Below are 12,451 nucleotides of genomic sequence, written 5' to 3'. Positions count from 1 at the left end.
GGGCCAGGGCACAGCTCCCAGGTGAGGTACCAGCAGCTGCTTCCAGGTAGTGCAAAGAGTCCTCTAAATAAGCACCAAGGAGCTGCCTGTACTCAGGTGCCAAACTTTAGGCACAGGTCTGCACTCAACCTCCCACAGCTGAATATGGCATTATTCAAATGGTTACAGGGCAAGGAGGGGGGAGGGAGGGAGGCATGCTTCTCCTGCGAATACAAGTGACATGAAAAATGAGCTATCCAATGCAAATCGATACAGCAAAGGGACCACAAGACCTCTCAAGTGACTGAACAACTCCAAGTAAAATGGACACAAACGTATTTTTGGTGTGTTATGGTGATTCTTATTAAGTGATTCTTAGGTGTAGTACTATTACATCTAAAACAAGGACCCAAAACTAATTTTTTTTACCTCCAACTCCTGTAAACAGACAAAAATCTGCTATCAGTCTTTTCAAAGCATCATAAATTAACACAGATCCCTGAACTTAGTAAGTTAACAATCTGGACTACCCCTAATCCATGGGAAATCTTTTACAGACTGTACAATTAACAGGCCTGTTTCTGGGGAAAATATGAAGTACATCACATTACACTGCTTCAAATCTAATGCGCTCGATGACATGGAATGAAATTCCTATTCCACCAAATCCAAATATAAAAACCTATTTATAAGCACATGTCCTCATTTAAAAATCTACTTATGTGCATGTTGATTAAACATTAAGTCTCTAATTCATGCAATTTCATTGTTACCATGCAAATTAACAAGTGTGACTTTCAAAAATGCAGTCTTTACTGTAGTCATAGTAATTAGTAAATCTTACAAATCAGTCACCAAATAAAGAATTTTAAACACTACGTAACATCAGGCAAATGCTAAATGTACTTTTCATGAACCTTTCAAAAATAAATCCTTGCACAAAATCCATAAATTTGGGGAATTTTTAAATAATAATGAATAAAGTTATATTCTAACAAAATACAGTTACAAAATTTGTCAAGGAAGGGGCAAAACCAGAAGATTCAGAATGGCACCTATAATGCCCAGAAATTAGAAATAAATAACTAATTTAGAATAAAATGGTAAATAACAAAGACTAAACAACAAAGAGTTTTAATGTAAAAAATATTGACTCTGGTTATTTCATCCTACCTTCTGTCAAATGACTACATGAGCTAAAATGTCCTGGTCTAAGTATAATGTTCTAGTCCGAGAACATGCAATTCTGCTGACTCACTTTAATGTCTGCTACAAACACCCATGAAACAATCACCGAGTCACCCAATAGCTGAGGTTGGAAGGGACCTCAAAAGACACCTGGTCCAACCTTTCATGGGAAAGGGAGCCTGGCTGAGACTCTCTCATCCCCTGACCACCTGAAAACATCCAGTGACAGGGCCTCTGACACATCCCTGGGGATGCTGCTCACTGAATCACTGTTCTTATGGTAAAAACCTTCCTTCTTGAGGCACCATTTGATACCAGTATGTGGACTACTACTGTAACTCCTTCTACAACACATGCACCTTAGATGATACAGGTACTAAAAGAGAAGACATGGAGATACCACAGTGGGCACTTGGCGGGAGGGCGGCGGGCGCTGTCCCGAGGAACACTGCGGGCTGTGACTCGGGACATAAGGCAGCTGGAGCCGAGCTGGGGGACTTTGCTACTTGGAGATTGAGCGGGGTGGAATGAGCTGCAAGACCAATGGAAGAGCTCTTCACAGAGGATGACGTTTTATTCAGTTTTGGCGGAGTTTTTTCTCCCTCGGTGTCTGTATCTGATTCATCTTGATCTTTATCATCCTCATCATCTTCCTCCTCAGACCCTTCTGTATCTGACTCAGAATTACTGTCAGACTCTGTTTAAAAAAACGGGGGGCAAAAGGCACATTATAACTTGGTAACTACTGGAAAGTACATTAAAGTTCTAAGACTGGAAAAGTCATTTGTCTTATTATATATGTTTTTAATAACACCTCCTGAGTATAAATAGGTTATAATTAACTACTTAAGCTTTAAAATTACTATAACTATGACAGCATAAAGTAATTCTATGTAATAATGCACTGTTCTTTTGAATGGGAAGAGATGAGTGACAGAAGCTGCAGCGTTTTAAGAGACTGTTCACCCTAGAATGAGCTACAGTGAAATCATCCCATTAGCCAGGCAATGGCTGGGCACTACCCCAAGAAGGGCATTCACAGGGTATGAAATCTATCGGGATACAGGCTGAGAGGTGTTAAAATTGGAAGTACAGCAACCTGGGCAAAGGAAGAGCTACAATCAAGGATACGCAGGGTAAGGAACTACAGATGGGCTACAGCTGTGAGAGAAAAAGATTTGTACAGTTTATGCGGATGAGAGGGGAAAGGGAATAATGAAGGTGGAGAGTGGACCCAAGGGATATCAGCACACAGGGGAGAAAGGAGTAACTGGGAATATAATCAACTCTTTCAAACAGTCCTTGCTCTCATTTAAGAGCCTTTAAAATAGTAATCTGGACTGTAGCCCTTAGAACTGTCCAAGTCCTTGTTCATGGACTACCGTGCTCCTGAATGAGGCGTAGAAACGTGCTTTTCTTGCCACTCCTGACAATTTGAAGGCCTTTTTTAGTCCCTCTCTGGTTACGGAAGCCTGTTTTGCAGCTAGGCTCTGCCTGCCAGAATCATTAACCACCAACTAGACCTAATCTCCATCCCATCCTGAGCACCTTGTCAGATCAGCAGTACATGAGCTGCAGGCCAGGTGGTTGATGTGGAAGGCAGGTCTCTGACAGCCTTTCCAGAAGGCTGTGGAGCCACCATACGAGGACAGCTGACCAAGTATCAAAACACCCCAAACATGATTTTGGGTGTGATATAATGGGGATGGGGAGATGTGCTGATTTCAAGGATATGTGAAGGACACTGCAGGCCATGATGGCCCAATACTTCCTACCCCTATTTATAATATGGTGGGAAATGCATGTTTTCAAAACTCAAAAAATACAAGTTTCCGCTTTTCCTATTAAAAAGGTTAAACCACCTGATTGGCTATCATCAGAATCATCATCTTCATCGTCCTCATCTTCATCTTCATCATCGTCGTCATCATCATTTGAGTCGTCAGAGTCTTTACTGCTGGGGGCATCTGAGTCTACCCCTCTGAACTGCTCCACCACCAGTTTTGCAGAATGGAGGCGGTGCTGTGGTTTTACTGCATTAGCTGCATTATTGCTGACTGGTTTATCCTTTCCTGAGCCAGGTAACACAGGAGAGGTAGAGGGCATAACAGGTGTCCGGTTACAAGCTGCTTTTTTCCCACATGCACTCAAGTTTACTGGCAAAGAAAAGGGGGCACTACTAGAAATGGCTACACTTTCATTGCTCTTGGTCTGGGGTTTCGGTTTCGTAGTGAGTGCAAGAGGAGCCTCCTGGATGACGCTCTGAATAACTCCATTGGGTTGGTGATTACCTAAAAGTGCATTTGTCAGGAAGGGGTTAGAATGGTTGTTTTCCAAGGATGTCAGTTTTTGATGAGCTGGTGAACTAGATGTTGATTTGGGGCTTGACAAAGCTGCGATAACCTTCTTCAGGTTCTTAGATGATTCCTGTTTCTTTAGCTGTGCTGCTGGGAATGTCTGTTTATATTGTTCCTAAAGAAATAAGAAGACAGGAATAAAATGTGGAGGTGTTTGTTTGGTTTTCTTTAGTATTCAGGCAGGTGAAGACTAGGAAATTTTAAACATCTGCTAAGCAATTTTCAGTATGTCAAAAGCAGGCTACCACAGAACAGATGAGTAACCACAAGTTACACAAGTCTTGCATGACTTTCACTGCAAATCAAGTAGGAAAAGATGAACTGAAATCAAGATTCAATTGATTCAAATTATGTAGAGAAGATTTCTCACATGCTACATTGCTCTAGATAGTGACTTTCGTAAAAATATAAAGTCTCTTGAAAATAGTAAATTTTAGAAAGAGACTACTCTTTTGTGCAAGCACAGGAAAACCCCCACTTAATACATATTTCTGTGTATAATAATAATATCGTTACAGAATGTCAAATTACCTTTAGTAATTTTTTCATTTAAAAGCGCACAGTAATGTGTTTTTAAATACTAATGGCCACAACACCAGCAGAAAGCTAACAGAAGACTCTTGGCATAGAAAAATTCTTTTAAAAAAATAAACCGGGGGGGGGGGGATTAGTCATAAGTGCTGTGATATACTAATTTTTTAACTGAAAAAGTAGTTCTTCAAGGTTCACCAGGTAAAACTTGATCAGTAGTGGCTCAGAAATCCATGTAGAGTTTACACTGTCTTTAGTCTAAAGACTCTTACAAAGAAAGATGGAAAACATAGTAAAATGGTTAAAGATGGTGTATTTTCAATAATTTTTAAAAATAAATTCAAACGTAATACATCCTTGAACTTACTAACATTTAAAACTGAATCTGAAATTACGAAAACCTCCAAAATAAATATTCACACAATGTATACCTCCAGTACATCTTTTAGAGAAATCAAACCACCAAATGAGGATCCCCAGCTAAAAAACACCTGAGATAGTGGATGGTGTCCCTGCCCATGGCAAGGGATGGCACTGGATGGTCTTTAGGCATCTTCAAACCCAAACCCAAGTTGAGATTCTAAGAAAACTATGGAAATAGCCCTACTGATTTTTAATAGCTACCAGTGCATAAATATCTGTCTTTAAAAGAGCAAACAAAAATCAAGGTTACATGGAACATTTTTTTAAGAAAGGCTTTCAGCTTCTTTTTTAAAAATCATAATTAAAATATTTTAATTACTTTGACTAAAAACTATTCAACTTGAAACGAAGTGAAGCTGCCCTTACAATACTAGATATGTGAAGTATTAAATCAACATTCCCACTGAAACTAGAAGCATGGGAAAAATATCCAGGCCACACAATTTATCCATGAGAACTTTTCTTATTTTGACACTGATTTTAGCTGTACATTGTCCTTAAGAGATGCATGATCCACACAATCTAATTAATTTACACCATTCAGAAATTCAGATTAACTTTAAAAGCACATAAAAACCTCATGATTATGAAAAAATACATACTTAAAACTTTAGTACACTGCATTTAAAAGAGCCTGACAGCGTAATGTTCCATCTTGTTAAGCAAGTAACACAGATTACAAATAATCAAAACATTCACTCACCCGTTTCGATCTGACATCACTGGTCAAAGAGAGAGATTCTTCAGAGGTATTTTTATTCCCTGCTATGAGTAGATCAGGGGAAGGAACTATGAGTTTTAAATAGGTTTCCTTTTTGGCTTGATGTACCAAAGACAAAGGTTTCACATTAGGAACCAATCCTGTCGACTGTATTACACTTGTGTGTTTGTTCACAGATTCCTCCTTTGCCTGAGAGCTTTGGAAAATAAATGGAAGCTGCTGTGACAAAACCTGAGGCTGCTTCTGCTGGGACTGGAATGATGAGTGAGTCTGGGAATCAGACACAAGAGGTATCTGCTGGTGTGTTCTTTTTTCTTGAGACTTTTCATGTGTTTTTTGTCCATCAGTTTTTGTATCTGTTACACCACTATGCATTAGCACCTGCAAAATATGTATTTTTGACTGTTCATTATATAAGCTTAAAATTCTTTGATAAAAACAATGCATATGATCAGTCTCCATGAAACAACTGTACTATTCTAGGCAGAGAATGAACCATAATAATTTTAAAATCAGTCTTGTAATATATTTATTGTTCAGTTGGGTTTTTTGTCCCCAGATAGTTTCAGCATGTGGAGACAATGCTTACTAGAGAACGAGTATTAAACCATGGTTGTTCTGAAATGTATTTTTGACTGTAAATCTAAAGGGATACCAAAAATTTGAATCTTCTCATTCTGCTGCCTACCAGTGAAAGTAATCATTCTTCTAGGAAAAAAGCAACTGCTGAAGCAATATCCATAGAGATATATTTCCAATGCACTATTAGCACACAGTACTTCATTTCTTTGTATTTCCTATTTTACAACAAAAATAAGGGTCTACCAACTCTTAAACTCCTCGCCTGTAAAGAACAGCAATACATAGACATGCTCACACACAAAGGAAGCAAAAAAAACCATAAACAGAAACTCTGAAGCAAACCTAAATAGAGTACTCTTAGCATTTATTAACGTGCAGTTAAATAATTGCTCGCTATCTTTTCACAAGCAGGAACAGGTCAGTTTGTCACAAACAGCTTGCTGTGACTGAGGACTGTGAGCGGCAGGGTGGGGTGTTACACATACCTTGTTCTTGCTTTTGTGATGTGCTTCGTTTTCAGAATCAGATTCATCATCTTCACTCTCTTCAGCACTCTGATCCTCCTCCTCCTCCTCTTCATCCTCCTCTAGGTCATCCGAGTCACTACTACTTATGCCTTCACTTGAGGTGTCTGAAGAGGAGCCCGAATCACTGTCACTGTTACTAGAGCTTTCCATTGCTTTTTTTCTGGGCTTCTACCAGAAAGATGAATTCTCTGTTAATGGTTTAGCTTTAATCTGTTATATAATCTTATTATTACACATAATCTTTGGAACAAAGAACAGTGAGACTTTGGAGTACAGTGATCTGCTGTCCTTAAAGAGAAAGTGTTTCACAAGATGATGAAAATTAAAAACTGGTCACAAAGTTCCACTGAAGTATTCTTCTGACCACACACACTGAGAGAACAGACGGCATCCCTACATTTCAAAGCAATACATCAAATTAAGGCATAGTCGTGGACAGTATATCAGAGTGTCACAATGACATCCATCTCCGATACTGTGACGCTCAACAAGATGTACCACGATACGCCACAAATGTACCGTGATGAGTGAGGATCCCACACAGTGCTGAAGTCCCTTTTTGGACAAATTTTGGTTTATGGCTGTTACGTACAGCCCTTTGAATGATCACATATACACACGAGACAAAAGAAACTGGATGAGAACTTATAACTACAGTTTGGAGGATCAATGCTTCTGTCAACTCAGAATTTGTTTTTCAAACACTACTGGCAAAAAAATTCACAGAATACAAATTACTATCAGTTGCACTTGAAAATTCCCCGAGATGGTAGGACAACAGGACTAGAATTCAATTCAGGAAGAAAACATTTCACAAAAAGTAACTCTTTAGATTGTCATCAACTGTAAAAAGCAGTTTGGATCAGCTTTGCCTTCTTTAAAAATAAAAAAACTAAAAATTTATTTTTAAATTTTTTTAGATAGTATCCTCAAAAGGAAACCACAACTAAGGAGATGGTCAAAGCAGTCAGAAGATGAATACTAAAAAAAACCAAAATCCTGAAGAAAGGAACATTTAGAGAAGTATAGCTAAAGTGTTTTAAAATAAACCATACTTTTTAGAAGAAGAGGCAAGAGCTGTTATATTTGAAATTCAGAAATGTAACATCACTTGTACAAAGCCCAGCACTAAATACTCCCATCTGCCCCCTTACTTATTCCTCTGACTTCAATTCCTGCCATGGCTTCATTCTAACACATTGAAATAAAAATACAGATTTTTTTGGAGGAAACAAAACCATTGAGAACCTGAAATTTATCTGCATCAGACAAAGAACTTAAATGTTAAGATACAGAACAAAACACTCTTAAGAAAGGTACTTCTACATCAAAAGAAAGTCTATCAATAATACAGAATTTACACTTCAAGACAAATGGTTACGCAAATGCTGACAAGCATCCTGACTGAAACTTGAAAAGAAAAAAAAAAACAAACAAACAAAAAACCCAGGTAAAGAGAGGAAGAACCCAAAACATCTTGCACTCAGAAAGAATGCTTCAAAATGCTGCTGTGTGCAGAGCCTTATGTCAATGTTGGTCTGAATCTTCAGTTTTTTTCTGTGTATTTACCTTGTCTTTGATTTTGTCAGCCCTGGTGTCCAGAAGCTGAACTTTGCTCTGCTCCTGGTTGTATTTGCGCCCTCCTGCTCCTGAGGTCACAGCTTTCCCTTGTCCTGCCAACGTTTCAATGCTCGTGGAGAGCACAGACGTGCTGACAGCAGACACTGCAGTGGTACTGCTCCCATTCAGTGATCCATTTACACCTGAAGATGACAGATTTACAAAGTGATGCTAAAATAAATCTGAAGTTGCAGACACTTTCTTTGAGATGCTCCAGTCACACTAACCTAGCTTTCATAAACACGTAACAACATACTAGACTACTTACAGGTTACTCCCCACATATACTAAAAATTTGCCCTCCAAGTGTCACTTCAATGTGGAGTTATTTTAGTTTAAACATATAGAACACCCATGATTTAAAGGACAAACACAATTAATGCTGTAAGGGATGAGGGGTGAGGAGGGAGGGGGGAGAAAAAAATAGAATATGCTGGGTTGGAAGGAACCCGTCAGGATCATCAAGTCCAACTCCACACAGGACAACTTAAAAAGTTGAACCACAGATCTAAAAGCACTGTCCAAATGAGCCTGTTCACCCTCTCTATGACCGTTTTCCAACGCCCATGAGAACTCCCCAACGCAGCTTTACACTATCTTGTGTCCTCTCACCAGACACTCTAGAGCTGAGACCCAGCACCTCCCTCTCTACCCCAACATGAGGAAGCCACAGACAGCAACGAGGTCATCCTCAGCCTCCTCTCCTCTAAGCCGAGCAGACCTAGTATCAAACACCAAACCAACGTATCTCACACCTTCCAAAGGCGTGCAATACCACATAAACAAGAACAGGCTGTCCTGGAGCTCTTTTCAGCAATACCCTGCAGCAAGCCCTCCCTCCATGCTCCCCACAAACAAGGCCTGGTGCCTGCTTCGGATGTGTACAGGAACAGGAGTCACTCTGCAAGCACAAGGCCCCCTAAAGAAAACGCAAACTTTAAAAGAAAACCTTTCCCTACTACTCAGTCCCAGACACACTATCTAAGGAAGAAGAGGGAGGGAAATATTAGCAAAGAATATTCCATTATTGAAAGCCCACAGTTGTATGTCTCATGCTTAGCTAACAGAATCAATTTTTATAGAACTATTTACAAATGGGAAGAATGATCAAAGGCAAAGCTCAAACTCCACATCTTTCTGCATGTGCAGAAGTTCAACACAATTATCCCCTCTACAACTGCAGCCATTACCTTTGTCTGTACTGTTCCGACTACTTTTTCCCGTAGTTCTCGAGTGGAATGAAGCAGGATCATGATTCTGAGCAGCAGGTGCAAACAGTGGTGGAATTCCCAAGAGCGGTGGGAAAAAAGCCGCCCCAGGACGAGAGTGCGTGTCTGCTGTTCGCCACCACTCTGCACCACAAAGGAAAGAAAAAGAAACTTCAGCTGTTTAAACAGTGTATTTCAATAGTTCAGTAAGTATATTGCATATATATATATATATATATATGCATTCATCCAGATATCAAGAGAGATGGAGAGCAAGCAAGCAGATTTATTAAATCTAGAGGTAAAACAAAGCAGTTTGGAATTTCTCAAATGACACACATTTCCTGCAGCAACTCTGGTCTTAAGTCATTAAAGCCAGTAGCTTTATTTAAATACATTCTGAAAATAAATACAAGAGGGAAAAAAACAACACAGCTAGATGAACTGGATTGTGAAAATCACAGATAAAACATAAGCATAGATGGAGCTGTGCCCACCTTAAACAGTAAGGAGAGGGAATCTAATGCAGAAAGGAAAAGAAGTGAAAAGGAAAAAGAAAAGAGGAAGTGACCAGAAGGAAGTAAAAAGAGAGTTTATTTGAGCGGCTACACACCTGGGAGGTTGGGGAAGGGCAGCACAGAGGAGGGCAAGCACAGTACAGCAAGTCAGCATGTGTTCATAAGTTAGGACAAGGCAAGAATTTATAGTAACATAGATGAGAGACAAAAAACAAAGGACCAGAAATTCTGTAATCCTGATAAAGAAAACTTCATAGGAGTTTCAGAGTTTATCTTTTGAGATAGCCTGAACACAGGGATGGAAGACAAAGCACAGAATTCCCAGGCTGTAAAAGCATACATATCCAAAAGAATAGAACAGCTGCTAATGCAAAGGAAAAGCAGGAAAATACTGACATCAAAGAACAGCAAGTTCATTTGTGCCACACATTAATGCCAACGGCAGTGCATCAAAAAAGACAGCATAAGACCAAACACTCCCTGTTTACCAAGAGACTCACATGAGACTCACATTATCAACAAAGGCCTCTGCAAACTGACCATGCTTCTGGGGGACTTTTACACAAAAACCATTACTTGACCTTGCCTGTTAACCTTACTTCTCCTTCTAGACGTTTGAAATGTTATTACTGCGCTAGTGTATATAATTCTGGAACGGCGTACCTCATCATGCTAGGTGTTCGGAACACACAGGCACTCACTAGGATTTTTTATTTATTAGCAACTACAAAGTAACATAATGGGAATATTACATACACAGTGCAAGGAAATTCCTCTTACTGATTTCAGATTTCTAGTTCACATGCTTTTTTTTCCTTCCTCCAAAGCACGAATTCATTTGCCCTTAACTGCACTGATACTACTGCAGGTGATGTGTACAGTATTTCCGTATACTTTTGACCTGAGTTTGAATGCATTGTATTTCAGTTCTACATTTGCTGAACACACTTCAAATGTCTTTAACATCAGTTTGTAAATTATCACCAAAAAACCCCCCAAAACCACTACAGCCAACCCAAAACTCATTTCTTCCACATATCTTCTTCCACAATGCCTCCCTCTCACAGATCACAGAGGTGATGAGCAACACTGCACTGCAAGGTTTCATAATACTTTGAAGACTTTTTATTTTAAAACATCCTTTGAGATTGTTCACCATCTTTCTTCATCACACACAAAAAAAGAGTTGGTAACTTTACACTATATTACACTTTACGATGGCCTTATAAAAAGATGCACTGTGTGCTACCTGAGCCATTATCTAATGTGTCCAGAAAAGAGAAGCCATCCATTTTTAAATATGCATTTAAAAACATGGAAGAAGTAAAACAAAGCAAAAATGAAAACAAAGTCTTGTAATAATAAACTGAACTGTAATGGCATTTTCCCGCTTTCTGACTGGATGAAAACACTAAGAATTTAGTGTTTAGCAATTAATTCTATTATTTCCTTAATTTTTCCTATTAAATTTGCTCTTCAAGTTACTAACTTACCTCTGACATGCTCCACATAACTCAGACTCATATTAAAACTCACTCCTTAACATTCTTGCCTTACTCCAAATTGGTTAAATATTTTTGAGCTCAGCTTTTGAAATTCTACTAGCCACTGCACAGATGATGATTGAAAGCATTACTCCAAAGGGCAACACACATTTCAACAATGCCAGTCTCTTAGTAACAAGGAATGATAACTGTGAATGCCTTTGTTAATATTAATGAACTTCATGGTACAATACAAGTTTTTCAAAGGAGCTAAATAAGAATAAATACTTAAATAATGTGCCAACCAGCAGAAATACAAAAATAACATGGTATTTAAGGGAATTCCACCTTACACAGCCAATCTGAGAACTGCTTGGGGTGACAGAAATTACTGTGTATTTTCCTCCTCTCTCTCTGTTGTCTTTTAATCATCAAAGTGGTAACAAAGTTTGCATTCTACACGTCTCCCAACACCAGTAAATCTTCCTAACTCCCTACCTGCATGATTCCAAACTACTTATGTGAGTGATTTCCTAGTACTGGTCTCTCAGCGTAAAAAACTGTAAAGCATGGAAAAGGCTGGAAATGGTTTATACATACATAAGTAACATCACCAGTCCAACACTGGCTTGAAAAACAAAAGCCCTCACACAAATAGAAAAACATCAAAAATCTATTCATTTAAATGAAAAGTACTGCACATCTCAGTAAAGCACCTCGAAAACACAAGGCATTTTAATAAACTCCAAATATGCTTTCACAGAATCAAGCACACAAGGACTCATTCTTTAACTTTCCTTCATAAATCATAGGTTAAAAGATGCTAGACCTGGAGTAATTTTCTAAAAAAAAAAAAAAAAAAGAAAAAATTTAGAAAGGGATTGACAAAACTGCACACTACTGAGAAAGCTGATACATAATTTAGGCGTAAACACTGCAGATGATTAACTCTGAGGAGGTAAGAATATAATGAACATACACAGGGCACAGACCTCCTAAGCTGTATTTTAAAAAGCATCCACAACATGGTAACTCTCATAGACACAAAACACTGAACTATGGTTCTCATATGAGAAAAAGCTGTTGATTCATATTCTTTCAAAGTTGCTAACATTCTTGTGAGGGTGAATTTAAACCTCTTTCCCGAGTCAATTTACTTTTCCAATGTGCCTTCTTATTTTCAGCAATGGGTGAACAAGAAGAAAGCAAGTAAAGTACCTGTTTACTTGATTAGAATGCTTTAATTATTCAGCAACTAGTCTGTATTAATCAATTAAACTAACAGTATGTGATATACTCCATAATGTTTTCAC

General features: G+C 38.6%; 1 protein-coding gene across 13 annotated transcripts in view; it reads right to left on the bottom strand.

The window, feature by feature from the left end:
* The window catches only part of BAZ2B (bromodomain adjacent to zinc finger domain 2B), an 86,264-nt gene that overhangs the window by 42,909 nt on the left and 30,904 nt on the right, over positions 1–12,451 (bottom strand). For 12 of the 13 annotated variants that reach the window (XM_027907501.1, XM_027907508.1, XM_027907503.1 and 9 more), the window contains 6 exons: positions 9,119–9,280; positions 7,878–8,071; positions 6,267–6,476; positions 5,182–5,580; positions 3,030–3,639; positions 1,568–1,864 (listed from right to left, as the gene is read on the bottom strand). In XM_027907501.1, the coding sequence (XP_027763302.1) occupies positions 1,568–1,864; positions 3,030–3,639; positions 5,182–5,580; positions 6,267–6,476; positions 7,878–8,071; positions 9,119–9,280 (1,872 nt within the window). The remainder of the gene's footprint in view (positions 1–1,567; positions 1,865–3,029; positions 3,640–5,181; positions 5,581–6,266; positions 6,477–7,877; positions 8,072–9,118; positions 9,281–12,451) is intronic. The other variant, XM_027907513.1, reaches the window with a different exon arrangement.

Source organism: Empidonax traillii, unplaced genomic scaffold, assembly GCF_003031625.1.
Source record: "Empidonax traillii isolate 1590-97213 ecotype Southwest subspecies unplaced genomic scaffold, ASM303162v1 scaffold1487:size278866, whole genome shotgun sequence".
Lineage (NCBI taxonomy): Eukaryota > Metazoa > Chordata > Aves > Passeriformes > Tyrannidae > Empidonax > Empidonax traillii.
This window is presented reverse-complemented; position numbering and strand designations above follow the sequence as displayed.